The 15,407-nt window shown below is 41.7% G+C and overlaps 1 protein-coding gene across 1 annotated transcript in view; it reads right to left on the reverse strand.

Annotated features, from left to right (window-relative positions):
• The window catches only part of Hibch (3-hydroxyisobutyryl-CoA hydrolase), a 33,413-nt gene extending 32,289 nt beyond the window's left edge, over nt 1-1,124 (reverse strand). The window contains exon 1 of the mRNA XM_003478780.5: nt 899-1,124. Coding sequence (XP_003478828.2) covers nt 899-933 — 35 coding nt within the window. The 5' untranslated portion in view covers nt 934-1,124. The remainder of the gene's footprint in view (nt 1-898) is intronic.
• Between the last annotated feature and the right edge of the window lie 14,283 nt (nt 1,125-15,407).

Here is a 15,407-nt window from a genome sequence, read left to right on the forward strand (position 1 = left end):
GAAAAGGCCGTATCTGATCCAAACCCCACGCTGGTTCCCTGGTCAGTCTGCACCCTGAAAAGAGGGGTAAAGCCAGGCTGACAGTTTCTGGTGAGCTAAATCCCCAGCTCCAACAATGTCAGTTTTTAAAAAGCAGCAATAATGGTGCGTAAGAATATTCTCCAGGAGCTGGCAGCGGCACAGAAACTGATTTCAAAATATTCCGAAAACAAGAAATGCAACTCTTCAGTGTGTAACAAACATCTGAGAATCAGGTAGGAGGACACATGTTACACAACTGGACACTTTCCTCCAAAGTAACACTCCCACCCTCCTGCCAAGCAAACTCCAAGTCCTAGGAAGCTTGCCAAGGAGGAAAGGTAGCTCCTTTCCAGGGGGCCCGGCTGGCTGCTGTCCTGGACAGGGCTGTCCAGGCCCCAGCCGGCAGCCCACTGTCTCAGATCAGAGGGGTTGAGAGTTGCAGGGAAATGTACTTTCACACAGGGAAAGTCTGCACGCTTCCCCAGCCCCGCCAGGGTTCTGCGTCCACGCCGGGGTGACAATAAGGCATTGTGTTTTGGTTGGGGGGGTTTTGTTTGTCCTGGGCCAGGGTTCTGCTTTGCAGTCCAGGCTGACCTCGAACCCTGGACAATTCTGACTCGGCCTCCCGAGTGCTGCGATTTAGACACCGGATAAAGCTAGATAATAGAGTCACCGCGAACGCAGGTGCAGCGCTCTGCAAAGTCTCCCCGCCTGTCCCGCAACGAGGCGGCTCGGGAGCGAAGCGCAGGGTTCTGGGGTCAGGAAGGGAGGCTGCGGGGCGGCTATGCGGGGACGGGGCCGGGGGGAAAGGCCAGGAGTCGCCACCGCCCTCCACGAGCCCGCCGCGGACCAGCAACCCCGACAGCCGCTCGCTCACCTGGACGCCAGGCTCAGCAAAGCCCGCGAACCCATCGCGCCGAGGACGCGTCTGCGCAGTGAGGCGGCAGCGGACCCCTCACGTCGGACCTGCCCACCGCGCCGCGCACAGAGAACGAGTCCTCCGGGCGGCCAGAGCGGCCCAACCGGCTTTTCCGCTAAGCGGTGCAGAGGGGTGTGGCGAAAACAACGGCTGGAGGAAATGGATGAGGAAAACGCTGGACCTGGGAGGGGCCATCATAGGGCGGGCTTAAGAGGGCCCGGTCACAGTGGGCGGGGCAGAGAGTGGGCGGGGCCACAGCGAGATTGTGGAGACAAACGAAAGAGCGCGCAGCCCTTGACTAGCTAGAGACTGCCCCCTAGAGGCGATTTTTGAGAAAAGCCCAACCAGTCTCCAGACCTGGCTTACTAATTTGTTTTTTAATTTTTATCTTTATTAGTACATGTTTGCAGACATTCATCATGGGAAGTCGGTACATGTAAATAACCAATTCTTTTATTTCCCTGAGGCCTGTGACTTTGATCATGGTGTGGATGTGAAAACATGGCTGGGATTTTAATACTTTTTTATTAAAAAAATATAAATGCAATATTCTTTGAGAATCAAACTAACAAAATCCTTTCGGTAACAAGGAGGTAAGTAACGTAATTTACTACTACCCCAATACAGCCAAACTCTCTTCCACATTATAATTATATACATATAATTATAACTTTTCCAGTTCTATTGGGAAAAGTTATAAATCCCTATCTTCCTCAAGGACAAACAAGAATATCTGATTAAGAGGTGATACATATGTCTTCACCAACTGAACTAAAAATGAGTGTTACCTGAAAAAGCATAATTACATTCAGAAAGTAGTTTATTCTTTTTTTTTTCTTTCGTCTTTTTCATTTTTATCGGTACCAGGGATAGTAGTTTATTCTTAAAGGAAACAAAATTTGTAACTAAACTGCCAGGATTTGCTATGGAGTTGCTTCCAGATTCATCCCCATGTCTAGCAGCAAAATTTCATCACCAGTAAGTATTGATATATTTGTTAGAAAGGAATTCAATGAAGAGTTTCAGAGAGCAAAAAGTTAAAGGAGTTTTTGTTGATTTTTGTGGACCCAAACCAGGGTCTCTTACATGCGAGGCAAGCACTGTACACCCTACAACTCTATAGAAGTTACTGCTGGCTCCTTGGTAATCAAAGGAATACACTGTTAAACCTGCGATCAAAAATTACCTTTCTAACCTAGGCCACATATAATAAGTAAAAATACCCACTGCAAAAAGGAAAACCAAGACACCAGACCGGCTGTCAGTCCCAAACCAGCACAGCTGTGGCCACACAGTCTCTCCTGTGTCATCCTCTGGGCACGGACAGGACAGGAACAGGTCGTGCTGTGCAGCTGGTTTCCTGGCCGGGCACAGGCTTCCCCATTACAGCGTCTGCCTAGCTTTACTGCATGCGACCTGTGTCTCCTAAGGTTCCACGCCCAAAGGACCCTATGCTTGGTTTTAATGCTCTTACTAATTTTAGAACAAGGTATTCCACATTTTCATTTTCTATATGGCCACATATTACATGACCAGTCCTGCCCCTAGTTTTAAAATATTTTCATTACTCCATGTGCTTTTGAGCAGCTACCTGCCATCCCTCCTGCCTCCGCTCTGGGAGTATGCAATTCCCTAGTCTACTTTCTGTCTCCCTGAATTTGCTTATGTGAACACTCGTGTTAGTGGAATCATAAAATATGTGCCTTTCTGCGACTGGCTTCTTCCCAAGAAAAAATCGTGCTAGGGTCAGGGCTTATTATATTTAATCGTATTCTTTAAGTAGGTGAATTGTATGGTGTATAAATTGTATCTAAATTTATAAAAAAAAATAATTTTGGTTGTTCCATATCTTCAATATTTTGTATTGTCAGGCTTATTAATTTTAGTTGTTACAGTGTACGTGTGTGTATTGCTACCTCATTGTGCTTTTAATTTTCATTTTCCCAGTGCTTAATGATGTCGAGCACTGTTTCAAAAGCTGATTACCTTCTTTTGTAAAGTACTTGTTCAATTTATCTACTTTTAAATCGGGCTATTTAATTATTGTTTGATATTGTAAGTATCTATTGCCGTTTCAAATTACCCCCAGATTTAGCTCTTGTAGTGGCCACTGATTGCTTCTCAGAGATTCTGAGGCTCAGGAATCAGAGGGAGGTTGAGTCAGGAGACTCTGACTGAGGGTTTCTCCTGGGGCTGCGGTATTAGCTGGGATCTCAGTCATCTCAATGCCTGTCCCCATCTCTGGCCAGTAGATAGCACTTCCAGACTCCTGCAGTTGTTGAAGGCTTCAAGTCATTGATTGCCACAAGGAATACTTCCACGCTGCTGGTCCCAGAGTAGCAGCTTGCCTTCTCCACAGCAAACAGTGTCACCAACATGGAAGCCATGGGGTCTTTCATAACCCAACCATCAAAGTGATGGACAGTCTCCACTGCTTATTCCATGGGCCACACGAGCCAGCCCAGAACGGTATTGGAATGGTGGGGACCCTTGAGGGCTGCTCGGAGGCTGGCTACCACCTTTGATTTTCTTCTCTCATTGCCTGTCGGTTATCAAAGTGTACCAGTCAGTTCTCTGAAAGACTCTTGGGTTTCCCGAGCCTCTTACCGCCCCTGTGCCACCATGTCAGTCCACTTTCAACTCATTCCAGAGCTACCTTCCCTCCTGTCCCCCAACCATCACGCCTTCCCATTCATTCTGCCCCTTTTTTGGAGAACAAATCCTCCTAAGATGCCACGTTTCATTTGTTACTCAGCTGCTAAATGATCTCACAATTATCCAATGCTATGTTAACACTCGATGCGTGAAGCTAGGCATTATTGAATGGAGCTAATGTACGTGAAGAACTGAATCCCTAAAATTTAAGTTTAAAGGCTGAGGTAGTAGACTGGCCATATAGCTCAGTGGCACAAGCACCTGCCTGGCAAGCATTAGCTCTTGATTCGATCCCCAGGACAAAACAAAATCTAAAGCAGTGTAAAAATTTTATATTTATTACATGTCAAAATGACAATATATTGGATATATTGAGTTAGGAAAAATATATTACTAAAGTTAACCTCATCCATTTCATTTCACTTTTACACGAAGCTATTAGACAGCTCTTAATTATACATGTGTTGGACAGTGATGGTCTACAGCATTCAGTTCAAACTGATTGATATCTGAAGAAACCAGGACACCTCTGTCCACCTTATAGCTGTCCAGTTCTATTTCCCATTCACTTGTTCTTTTTCCTGTTATGCATCTCTCTCCTGGATGTCTTGAGCCCAGAATGTTCATTTTCTGTTTCTGTGTTTTAGCCCATATATTTCTCTTACCACAAACCCCGTTCTCCTTACATCCTTTTCCAAAATCTTTATCTTGAAGGCTTCACTTCAGTCTAATCTTCCCACAATTTCTTTAACTGATACTTTTTTCCTGAGTTTGAGTTACACTTCCAATCAGTATCATAGTTTACTGTTTATTTCTTGCCTAACTTATTGCTGAGTGCTAATTTTCTCCCTCACACTGTACTTTCTTTGAGGACAGGACTCTAGCAGATATTGTCTCTGAATATTTCAAAAGACGATGCTGTGCAGGGTGTTGTGGGGTGTCTACATGGGCAGCCAGGAGAATCACAGTTTGAAGCCAACCAGGCAGTTTAGACAGGAGGACATGGTAAGTAGGTTTCCAGATCTGACACACAGATGAGCTGGTGGTAAAGGAGATTTTCTGTATCTTATATTTTATTTCTGCATCTTATATTATATTTCTGCATCTTATATTTTAACCAAGGTAGACTGGCATTAGTGAGGAAAAATAAGGTGGCAAAAGTTGTCAAACTATAACTGCTCTTTGAATTAAGTATCTGCAACACATCAAAGAGGATCCAGAAGCCAACACCAGAGCTAAATAACCAAAAAGATTCCCTCTACTTTCCTTCTTTGGAAGTCAATGATTTGCATTTAAAGGAAGTCTCTGCAGAGCTTACCACAAAGTCACCATTGTTGAACTGAGAATCCTCAAAGTACCAGCCCATCCCCATCCCTTAGCCTCCGCAACCAACCAACGATGTCTACAGGGCCAGATAGGAGCTGTTTCCTCTGACCAGTACAGTTGCCCACTTCTGGGGGCACGTGGGGGGGCCTCCCTTCTTCTAAATGCAGCCGGCCACAATGCTTCCACGCTCCTGAGCTGAGAAGGAAGTCTCCAGGCTTACTTCTTCACTCCTTTCTTTCACACCTCTTGGGATGATATAAAAAGCCTGATTACTTCTCTTTTTCCACACATAGTTTCTCAAATTTTGTAAAATGGCCTTTTGTGGGTAAAGTGCCTTTGATGCAGTGTTATTTGCCAAGCCATGGGGCAGCTCAGGGATGTCACTGGTCCTACCACTCAGCGTGTGGTCTCAGTGCACTTCTCAGACAGAGGATGCACAAAATGTGGCACAGGCTTGAAGTCCTAGATGTCTTCAAGCAAGACCTGAGTCATACAACTAGAGGCCAGAAAATAGGGCATTGCTCAACTATTATAGACAAGAAATGTGAAAAACACCTGATTCCATAGATCCAGATGGTGGTTACTGTTGGGAGCCACTGAAGCTGCAAATTCACCACATGTGCAGGGCTTGGCCAGCCCAATAACAAAGAGCATCTGGGGGAAGCCAGTGAAGAAGCTGCTTCAGCTCACCTAGCCCCAAACAGCTAAACAGTGGGATGCTAAGGCAACAGGGTATCATGTGACATTAAGTTGCTAAATGTATAAATAAATACCCCTTCAGCGAGGGGGCAGTTCCTTTCCTCCTATCTGCAGAGTAAGGGCTCCACCTGACCCCAGCTTTGTCTCCTTTATTTTGTCACCCTCTCGCAGTCCTTCAGCCAAGGAACCTCAAGGGCTAATGAGTTGTGGTAGATGTCAATCTCAAGAACTCAAAAGGGTATCGACATCCTCTCTTATATGTCACAGGACAAGTGATATGGAATGCTATGGTCCCTGTGACCCAACAGTACTTCCCTACCATTTTCTCTCTTAAGCTACAGGCGTGGATAAGCAGCTTTATGAATCCCAAGGTTTTAGCAGCATCTGGGGTTGAGTAATGAAATCCAGAGCTTTCGCTTTCCCATTGTTCAGTACTCAAAACAAATGAAATAAGCCTTCTACAGGGTTCCTAGTCTGCAAATAAGCATCAGAATGGCTGTAAAATTGCTAATGCATTGAAATACTTTCCAAATTCATATGTTAACAGCCACTGCCTGCTGTCAGGTGACTCAGTCGCTCTGACTCCAAGGACCTCCAGGTGGGCTCTACCAAGGAAACCAGTGTGGCACCTGTCACCTGACTGGCACAGCTGTCTACCTTGGACCTCAACCTCATGTGTTCACAGTGCATCCACATCCTTTTGAAGGGATGGTATCCCTGGCAATAGGGCTTGCACACCAGAAAGCTTATGTGCAGTGACTGTCTGTCTCCCTAACTCATGTGCTAGAGTCATCCCAAAGTATGTAGTATATTGCAGTTTTTCAGCATTCTGAAGATTATACTTGCACTTTTATACTTGTGCTAATCATTATATGTGACCCAAAGGACAGGATCAGAGTATATGCACTATAGTGAGGTTATTTAAGGGATCACATCACACAAAATTGGAGTCACATTCGAGAGGCCTCTCCTTTGTGTGTCTCTGTGCATGTCCTTTGGCTGCATGGATTTGCATGTAAACTTGCAGAATGCTTGCAACTCTCTCAGCACTCTGTCTAGTCATGGAAGGAACTATATAATCCAGATGTTGTATTAGGTATTGGACTCTGAAGGCTACAGGGCGCCATGGACACACAGTATAGAAATTATAGAAAGCCCTCCAGAAGAAAGGACTGTTTTAGTCACATTAATGAAGCCTAACAACTCCACTATCCTGACAGTGGCACTAGAGAGGTAAAAGGAACCAGGTCACTGAGGACATATAAAGCTACCTAAAGTACATTTAAGCAGAAATATGTCACAACCAGATTTGAATTCTTCAAGGATCACTTTGTAGCATGTCCAGAAAATCAGAGGCAATATGTCTGGGGTTGTCGTGAGTGTCTAGAGCACTCTGAACTCCGGGCAAGGTAAACACGCACGCCTTGTCGGGACACGGGGGGTACAGCGCTTGGAAAAGAAAGACAGGAGAGACACCTTTGCTGTCTGCACCGCGTTACACTGCACTGCACTGCACTGTACGCACAATCTTTATTTTAGGATTCATATATAGTAAACCCGATCAATTCACAGAGCCCAGATAATTAAGTAGTGAAAAGGCATTCTTTGTGGCAAGCTACAACGTGACAGACTACAATGTTTATTCTAAAACTATCTAAGTGAAGTAAATAATCACAACCAGTTCTCACAACTTCTCTAGCCCAGGAAGAAATTCATTAGCTCAAGAATGTTGTTAATTTGTCTGCTGTTAGTGTCACAAAGGATGGCCAGCCACTTCCTCAAGACTTCTGCAAAACAAAGCCAGCTCACAGTATGGATTCCAGAGGGTGAGGGCTCACTGAGAACGGGCATTCCCGTTCTACCTCCTTCTCGCATACCAGGGCGGCTATTGTAAATTGCAGGTTAGAGGGGGTTGGGCCTACAAAGTGACACCTCATCCCCCACACTTCCTTCCTTTTTATTTTTTAACAACAATTTCCATAAGATCAGGTTATTAATAGCATTTCGTCTTATGTAGTAAAAATACACAAGAACTATGGCAATGAGAACTATAATTAAACTAAGTCCCATGCCACTAAAAGTGTGGGTAATGCTCTGCCAGATTCCTTTGGAATCTAATCCTTTCAAAGATTGAGCAAGCAATTGCGCGAATTGTGCTAGAGATTCATCATCATTTTGCTTTGCAAAATCCTTGTCAATTTGATTATGCAAAGATTCTATTTCCTCCTGGGCAGAGGTGTTTCCATTTAAATACATTCTAATCATTTCCCATTCATGTTCTGTCTGATTATAAGGTCGTTGGGTTATACAGAAAGTAGTTGAATTCCAATCACATTTTAAAAACACTTGATGCTGAAGAGCCAATATTTTTCTACCCATCCATTCAACTGTTTGTTTAAGGAGGTCTATTTGTTGTTGTAGTCTGGCGTTTATCTGCCACTGAGTTAACCAAAGTTCATGAGAATTCTCATGCCATAATTCGACAACATGTTTTTCTTGCAAAGAGGTTTGTAAAGCTACTCCTGAGACTGCTGCTAGAGAGGCTACAGTTATCAGACTTAACAGTACAGCAACCACTATTCCAATAAATCTTTTTGTACGTTTTAACAGATGTTTAAAAAATTCAGTAGTAACAGAAATTACCGGGTCTTGAGACCAAGGTCGAGTTAAATTTACAGGCAACCAAATATGAGTTTTTTGTTGTAACAGCATAACTGTATAAGGCTTAGTGAAATTTAGTGTGTTATTTAAGCATGTAAACAATTGACAATTTAAACAAGTACAAGAAAAATGTGTAAAATTAAAAGTTCCCACTAAAAAGACATAAGGCAGAGGTGCACAAACAGTAATATTATACATTTTAAACCTAGTAAAATTATAAGTAGTAGATACAGATCGACTAGTCCCTGAATATGAAACATTGTACAAGGTTACAGGTTGCATAGCGGCTGGGATCTTCCAAATATGATTTTGAAGGTGATGAGGGTATTCTTCGGCTGCAACAGCAGGGTTAGCGATTCCACCATCTCCCCACCACAAGAGAGCCGTCTTTTGTTGAAATATAGGAGCTCCGTCAGTTATTTTCTTTGGATCTGGAAGACTATACACAACAGAGAGATTACATCTTGTCTCATTCCATTCAGCACATCCATTAACGAATTTTCCAAATGGTCCCCAAATAATATACCCATCAATATTTTTAGCAAATTTTCCCATACATAGTTGCCAAATTATGGGATTATAAGAAATATTTTTATAAGTAAATTCAGGGCATACAGGAAATGTATTTGTATCAGGTGCTGTTAAATTTCTCCAGGTAACATTAAAGGTTTGAGCAGCCAAGGCTTGAAGCCTTGTCCTTTTGTTGCCTGCTTTTATTCCATGTTGAATCCAATACTGCCATCCCAGAGGGATGCAAGGCGGTTCCCCAATGCAAATAGGCCTTTGATTACCATAATAAGTAAAATTGAATAGTGTCCCATCATCTTGATTGTGGGGGGTTAAATCAGCCCACGGTGCTGACAAAATTTCTCTAGGTGTGGTATAAAGTAAAATATCACTAGTTCCCCATTTTACAGGTTCTAATAAAGGGGGGTTTGGAATATATGCCCAGTACGAATGCGGAGGTACCTCAGTCCCCGATGCAACGGTGAGCAAGGCACATAAAGCTAAAAACAAGTTTTCAGGGTTTAAAGGCTTTCCTGCTTGAAGGACAAGCCGTTGCCCTTCTATGGTCAATTTCTTTAATTGTCCCCATGTAGGGAGGGGATTTAAATTTGGTCGCTGTGAGCGGCGGGATTTTCTTAGCTGTAATCTGGCCATGGCTGCGATAGGAACAAACTCAGCATCCTCAGCTTCTAGCTGGTTTCGCGCTCGCTTCTGAAGGCACGGTTCCGGTTCCTTGGGGAGTTGTCTCCGGGGCTGGTGAACAGGATCTGGAGACGCGGGTCCTGATCCATCGTCCAGGGACCCACTGCTGAATTCCATTTTCTGTGGAGATATAACCAAAACCTTTCCCCCTATAGAGCAATGTGCCCCTCTCCCATTCAGCCTCTGGAGCTGTTTTAGTCCAAATAGGTTCATTAATCACAAAAGGCTGTTGTTGCTGTTCAAAATGTTTTTCAGCTCTTGTTAATATTTCACCTTGTGGTAAATTGAGAAAATTTAAAATAAACAATGCTTGATGCAGTAATGTTTTTGGACTGTTTTGCAATTTAAACAGTATTGGTATCTGAATATCCTCCTGACTCCTCCTTTTTAATTTTTTAATTTGCAACTTAAGAGTGCCATGTGCTCTTTCAACAATAGCTTGACCCTGGGGGTTATATTTAATCCCTGTAATATGAATAATATTATGGAGATCACAAAATTGTTTAAATGTTCTGCTAGTATAAGCAGGTCCATTATCTGTTTTGATTTTAGAAGGAATTCCCATAACTGCAAAAGTCTCCAATAAATGTACAATAACATTTTTAGTGGATTCTCCCTGTTGAGCAGTAGCCCATAGAAATGAAGAATAGGTATCAATAACTACATGTACATAAGAAAGCCGACCAAAAGAAGGTACATGTGTAATATCCATTTGCCATAATTCATTAGGTTGAGTTCCTCGAGGGTTGACACCTGCGGGAATAATTCTTAAATGTAATGGTCTACAAATAGGGCAGGCTTTTACAATCTGTTTAGCTTTTGTAAAAGGTATCTTATATTTAAGATGCAAATGTCCTGCATTTGCATGATTAAATTGATGTTCTTCAACGGGTGTGGTGAACATAACTAAGGAATCCACTGCATTGTTACCTGATACTAATGGTCCGGGTAACTGAGAATGAGAACGTAAATGAGTAATAAAATAAGAATGATTTCTTTTTTGAACATGTATTTGTAAATTTTGAAATAAAGACAATAAAGCAGGCTTATTAGAATATAACACAGCTGAATAGATATTTGTCACTACTCCAACAGAATAGGCCGAATCGGCTATAATATTAATAGGTTGGTTATGAAAATCTAAAAACACTTGTAATATAGCAAAAAGTTCATTTTGTTGTACAGAGTTAAAATTTGTCTGACGTACCCAGTAAGATTTTTGAGTCCAATATGCAGCTTTATTTTTAGATCCATCTGTAAATATAGTCAAAGCTTGTGGAATTGGCTGTACAGCTAATAAGGTATTAACCACAAATTGTTGACGTCTAAAAAAATCCCATAATTTACTTTTAGGAAAATGATATGAAAAAGTTCCCATGAAATCTGCTAAAGCAATTTGTAAGGTTTCAGTAATTGACAACAAATATTCCCATTGTTCCTTAGTTAAAGGGATAACTATATTGTTTATATCTTCTCCTATCAAAGTTATAGAACGAGCTCTACCATTCATAATTAAAGCTGCAACCATGTCAATATAAGGCATAACATTTTTAGATTGCTTAGTTTTAGTGAATACCCATTCTACTGGCATAGCATTTTGACCTAAAACTGCAGAGGGATATTGAAAAGTATTAATAATATATAAAGTTAGAGGCAATTTAGGATCAATCCTAATTAAAAATGCATCCTTAATTCGTTGTTCTACAAACTGTAATTCTTGCTCGGCTTTTGTTGTTAAAGAACGAGGGCTGGATGGATCTGAAGAGCCCTGTAGAGTAGCAAACAAATGCTGTAATGCATGGGTAGGAATACCTAGTGTGGGACGAAGCCAATTAATATCCCCTAATAATTTTTGAAAATCATTTAAAGTGGATAACTTATCTCTCCTAATAGACATTTTTTGTGGAATCACCTTTTGTCTAGTAAGAATATATCCCAAATAATGACTAACTTTTTCCTTTTGAATTTTATTCTGTGCTATTACAAGTCCAAACGGAGAAAAATATTGAGGTAAAGTTTTTAAAATATCTTCTAAAACATTTCTATCACTATATGAGAATAAAATATCATCCATGAAATGAGCCGTATAAACCTGAGGCCATCGTGCACGCACTGGTTTTAATGCTGCATCAACATAAATTTGACATATAGTTGGGGAATTTTTCATTCCTTGGGGTAAAGTCCTCCATTGATATCTTTGATAAGGTCTTTGATAATTTGTTTGAGGAATTGAAAAAGCAAACCGTTTTCTATCTTCTGGATGTAATGGGATGTTAAAAAAACAATCTTGCAAATCTATAACATATACAAACCAACCAGCAGGGAGCGCTGAGGGTAAAGGAATACCGGGCTGAAGGGCTCCCATTTGAATTAAGGATGAATTTACAGCACGTAAGTCCGTTAAAAGTCTCCACTTGCCTGATTTCTTTTTTATCACAAATATTGGAGAATTCCAAGGAGATGTGGATGGTTCTATGTGATGTAGAAAAAGCTGTTGATCAATCAATTCCTGCGCTGCCTGTAACTTTTGAGTAGTCATAGGCCACTGATCTATCCAAATTGGGTCATCATTTTTCCAATTAAGCTTTAAAGGATTCATTTCCCTAGGCTGTAGAAACATGCAAAATATTAAAAATGTATATAAGCTCCCCATTGTTCTAATACATCTCTTCCTAAAATAGAAACTGGTACCTCTAAGATATAAGGTTTAATAACAGCAACTTGACCCTCTTCATTTTTTATATGTATATGCATTGTGGCTTGTCCAATTGTATTTACTGGAGTTTTACTTACTCCTTTTATATTACATGGAATAATAGTATAAGTAATATGAGAAGGCCAATCAGTAGGTTTAACAATAGTAATATCCGAGCCTGTATCTATAAGAGCCTGAATTTTCTTATGCTCAATAAAAATATTAATAAGAGGTTGTTGTTGAGATAATTTAGCTGTCCACATTACATTAATAGGGTTAGTGCTGCCGAACCCTCCTGTTCGCTGAACAACAGAGGATCCTATTGGGATATAAGGCAGTAAAATGAGTTGAGCTATACGTTCTCCCTTTAATAATTTATAATCTGTAAGTGAGGACATCAGAATCTGAATTTCTCCAGTATAATCTGCATCTATAATTCCTAAGTGAACAGTAATGCCTTTTTGATTTAAACTAGATCTACCCGTGAGCAAGCCAAAAGTTCCCGCAGGCAGAGGACCAAAAATTCCTGTAGGAATTCTCACGGGAGATTGTCCTCCTCTTAATTCTACATCTTTTAAGGCTGGTATGTCCACTGCGGCACTGTGTTGGGTGGCTGGCTGTAGGGAGAATACGGTAGAGTTACCCCATTGATTTGTCCGGGGCCCGGGGTAGGGCCCGTTCTCCCGTTTCCCTTTTGTTCAGCTGAATTAACTTGTTTACTCCTGCATTCACGAGCCCAATGATTTCCCTTCTTGCATTTTGGACATAAGCCAGGAGCTCTAGATCTCTTTTTTTGATCATTGCCTACAAGTTTTGGACAGGCCCTCTTTACATGTCCTATCTGACCACAATTAAAACATTTTAAAGACTGTTCCTTTTTAGATTGCCAATTAGTCCACGTGGTTGCCATGGTCTCAGCAAACAGTTGCATTTTCCTAGATTCTGAATTTAAATCTTTACATTGTTTTATAAAATTGTCAATCGTTCCAGTATCTTTTATTGGAATTAAAGCCCTTTTGTATTCATCATTAGCATTTTCAAAAGCTAACATTTTTAAGAGATGCTCTTGTAAGTCTTGTCCCACTACTGTTTTTTCTATAACATTTTGAAGTCTTGCAACGAACTCAACATACGGTTCATTGGCTCCTTGCAGAACTTTAGCCCAAGATCCATATTCTGATCCTTTAGGCCGTATTTTATCCCAAGCTTTTAAAGCAATATCTTTTAATTGAGCATGAATCTCTCTTGGAGCTCCTGCCTGATGCTCAACAGTATCAAAGAAACCTGTACCAGAGAGCATGGGATAAGAAAGGAGTCTAATATTCGGATCTCGATCGTCAGCATTTTGTCTTGCCTTTTCCGCACAACCTTCCATAAACCACATGTGCCACTGTAAATATTCTGGCTCCTTTAAAAGAATTTTGGCCAAGGCTTTCCAATCATAAGGAGCAAGATTACCATAGTGATCTGCTACTGATGTTATTAATTCTCTAGTGTAATGAGCCTGAGGGCCATAAAGGGTTACAGCCTTTTTTAATTTTGCTAAATCATCCATATTAAATGCTTCCCATCTAGGGGGAACTGCCTCTCCATCTATTGGCTGAGGCCTGATTACAGGGAAAGCAAAGGCAGGCTTTTCCTCATCAGAATCCCCTAATTTTGGTAAATCAGCCAAAGCTAGCTTGGCTTTACTCCAATTAGGGTTAGATGGAGGAGGTGCAGAGGGAACTACAGGCGGGTTCTGCTTAACGGAGAGTTGTTTCACCTCTTGTGTTAAATGCTGTATAGCCTGTAAAATTGGGCGATTGTCATAATTTGATATTGCTGCGGCAGCTAAAGCTGAGTCGGCTGTAGCGGATTTTACTTTTGGTTTGGACGCCTTTTCACTACTTAAAGCGATAGCGTCATTTTGAACTACATTCTGCTCCTCCTCTGTGAGGGGCAATTCCTGAATAACTGGCTTAATTTCTAGTTGAAGATTTTCTACAATATGTTCATCTTCCATAGCTTTTAATAAAGAGTACACAACCGACCAAATAGCCCAAAAACGTAAAGGAATCTTTTCCTCCTGTTGCATAGCCCTTTCTATACTAACCCTTGCCTTCCTCCATACTTCTACATCCAAAGTTCCTTCATCTGGAAACCAAGGATTATATTCTTTAATTGTATCAATACACATATCCAAGTCAGCTGACCTGAGCGATATGCCATATATAGATAATAAATGTTTAAGAATTTTTAAGAAAGGAGAGGAAGCAGATTGTCCCATTTCCCCGTAATAAAATTATACTTACCTTCCTAAGCGACCTTCGGAGTCCCTGAATTCGGGCGCCACTTGTCGTGAGTGTCTAGAGCACTCTGAACTCCGGGCAAGGTAAACACGCACGCCTTGTCGGGACACGGGGGGTACAGCGCTTGGAAAAGAAAGACAGGAGAGACACCTTTGCTGTCTGCACCGCGTTACACTGCACTGCACTGCACTGTACGCACAATCTTTATTTTAGGATTCATATATAGTAAACCCGATCAATTCACAGAGCCCAGATAATTAAGTAGTGAAAAGGCATTCTTTGTGGCAAGCTACAACGTGACAGACTACAATGTTTATTCTAAAACTATCTAAGTGAAGTAAATAATCACAACCAGTTCTCACAACTTCTCTAGCCCAGGAAGAAATTCATTAGCTCAAGAATGTTGTTAATTTGTCTGCTGTTAGTGTCACAAAGGATGGCCAGCCACTTCCTCAAGACTTCTGCAAAACAAAGCCAGCTCACAGTATGGATTCCAGAGGGTGAGGGCTCACTGAGAACGGGCATTCCCGTTCTACCTCCTTCTCGCATACCAGGGCGGCTATTGTAAATTGCAGGTTAGAGGGGGTTGGGCCTACAAAGTGACACCTCATCCCCCACATGGGGTCTTGGTTACCTTTCTCATTGCAGAAACAAAATACCCAACATTCATAAGTAAAGGGAAAAGGGGTTTATTTCAGCTCACAGTTTGTAAAGGTTTCAGTCCGTAGTCTATTGGCTCCAAGGCAAGGCAGCATGGCAGGAAGGAAGCCATCAAAGGAGGAAGACAGATGGACAATATTCCAGGCCAAGCCCACAATGAGCCACCTCTTCCTACCAAGGTCAACTTCCCAATCACCCACCCCGCTATAAACCTGCAGGGAGCGGTTGAAGCTGGAAATTGATCACACGCATGGGGGCCAGATGGGGAATA

Source organism: Cavia porcellus, unplaced genomic scaffold, assembly GCF_034190915.1.
Source record: "Cavia porcellus strain 051 isolate PalLab524CR breed Dunkin Hartley unplaced genomic scaffold, mCavPor4.1 scaffold_12, whole genome shotgun sequence".
NCBI classification, from domain to species: Eukaryota; Metazoa; Chordata; class Mammalia; order Rodentia; family Caviidae; genus Cavia; species Cavia porcellus.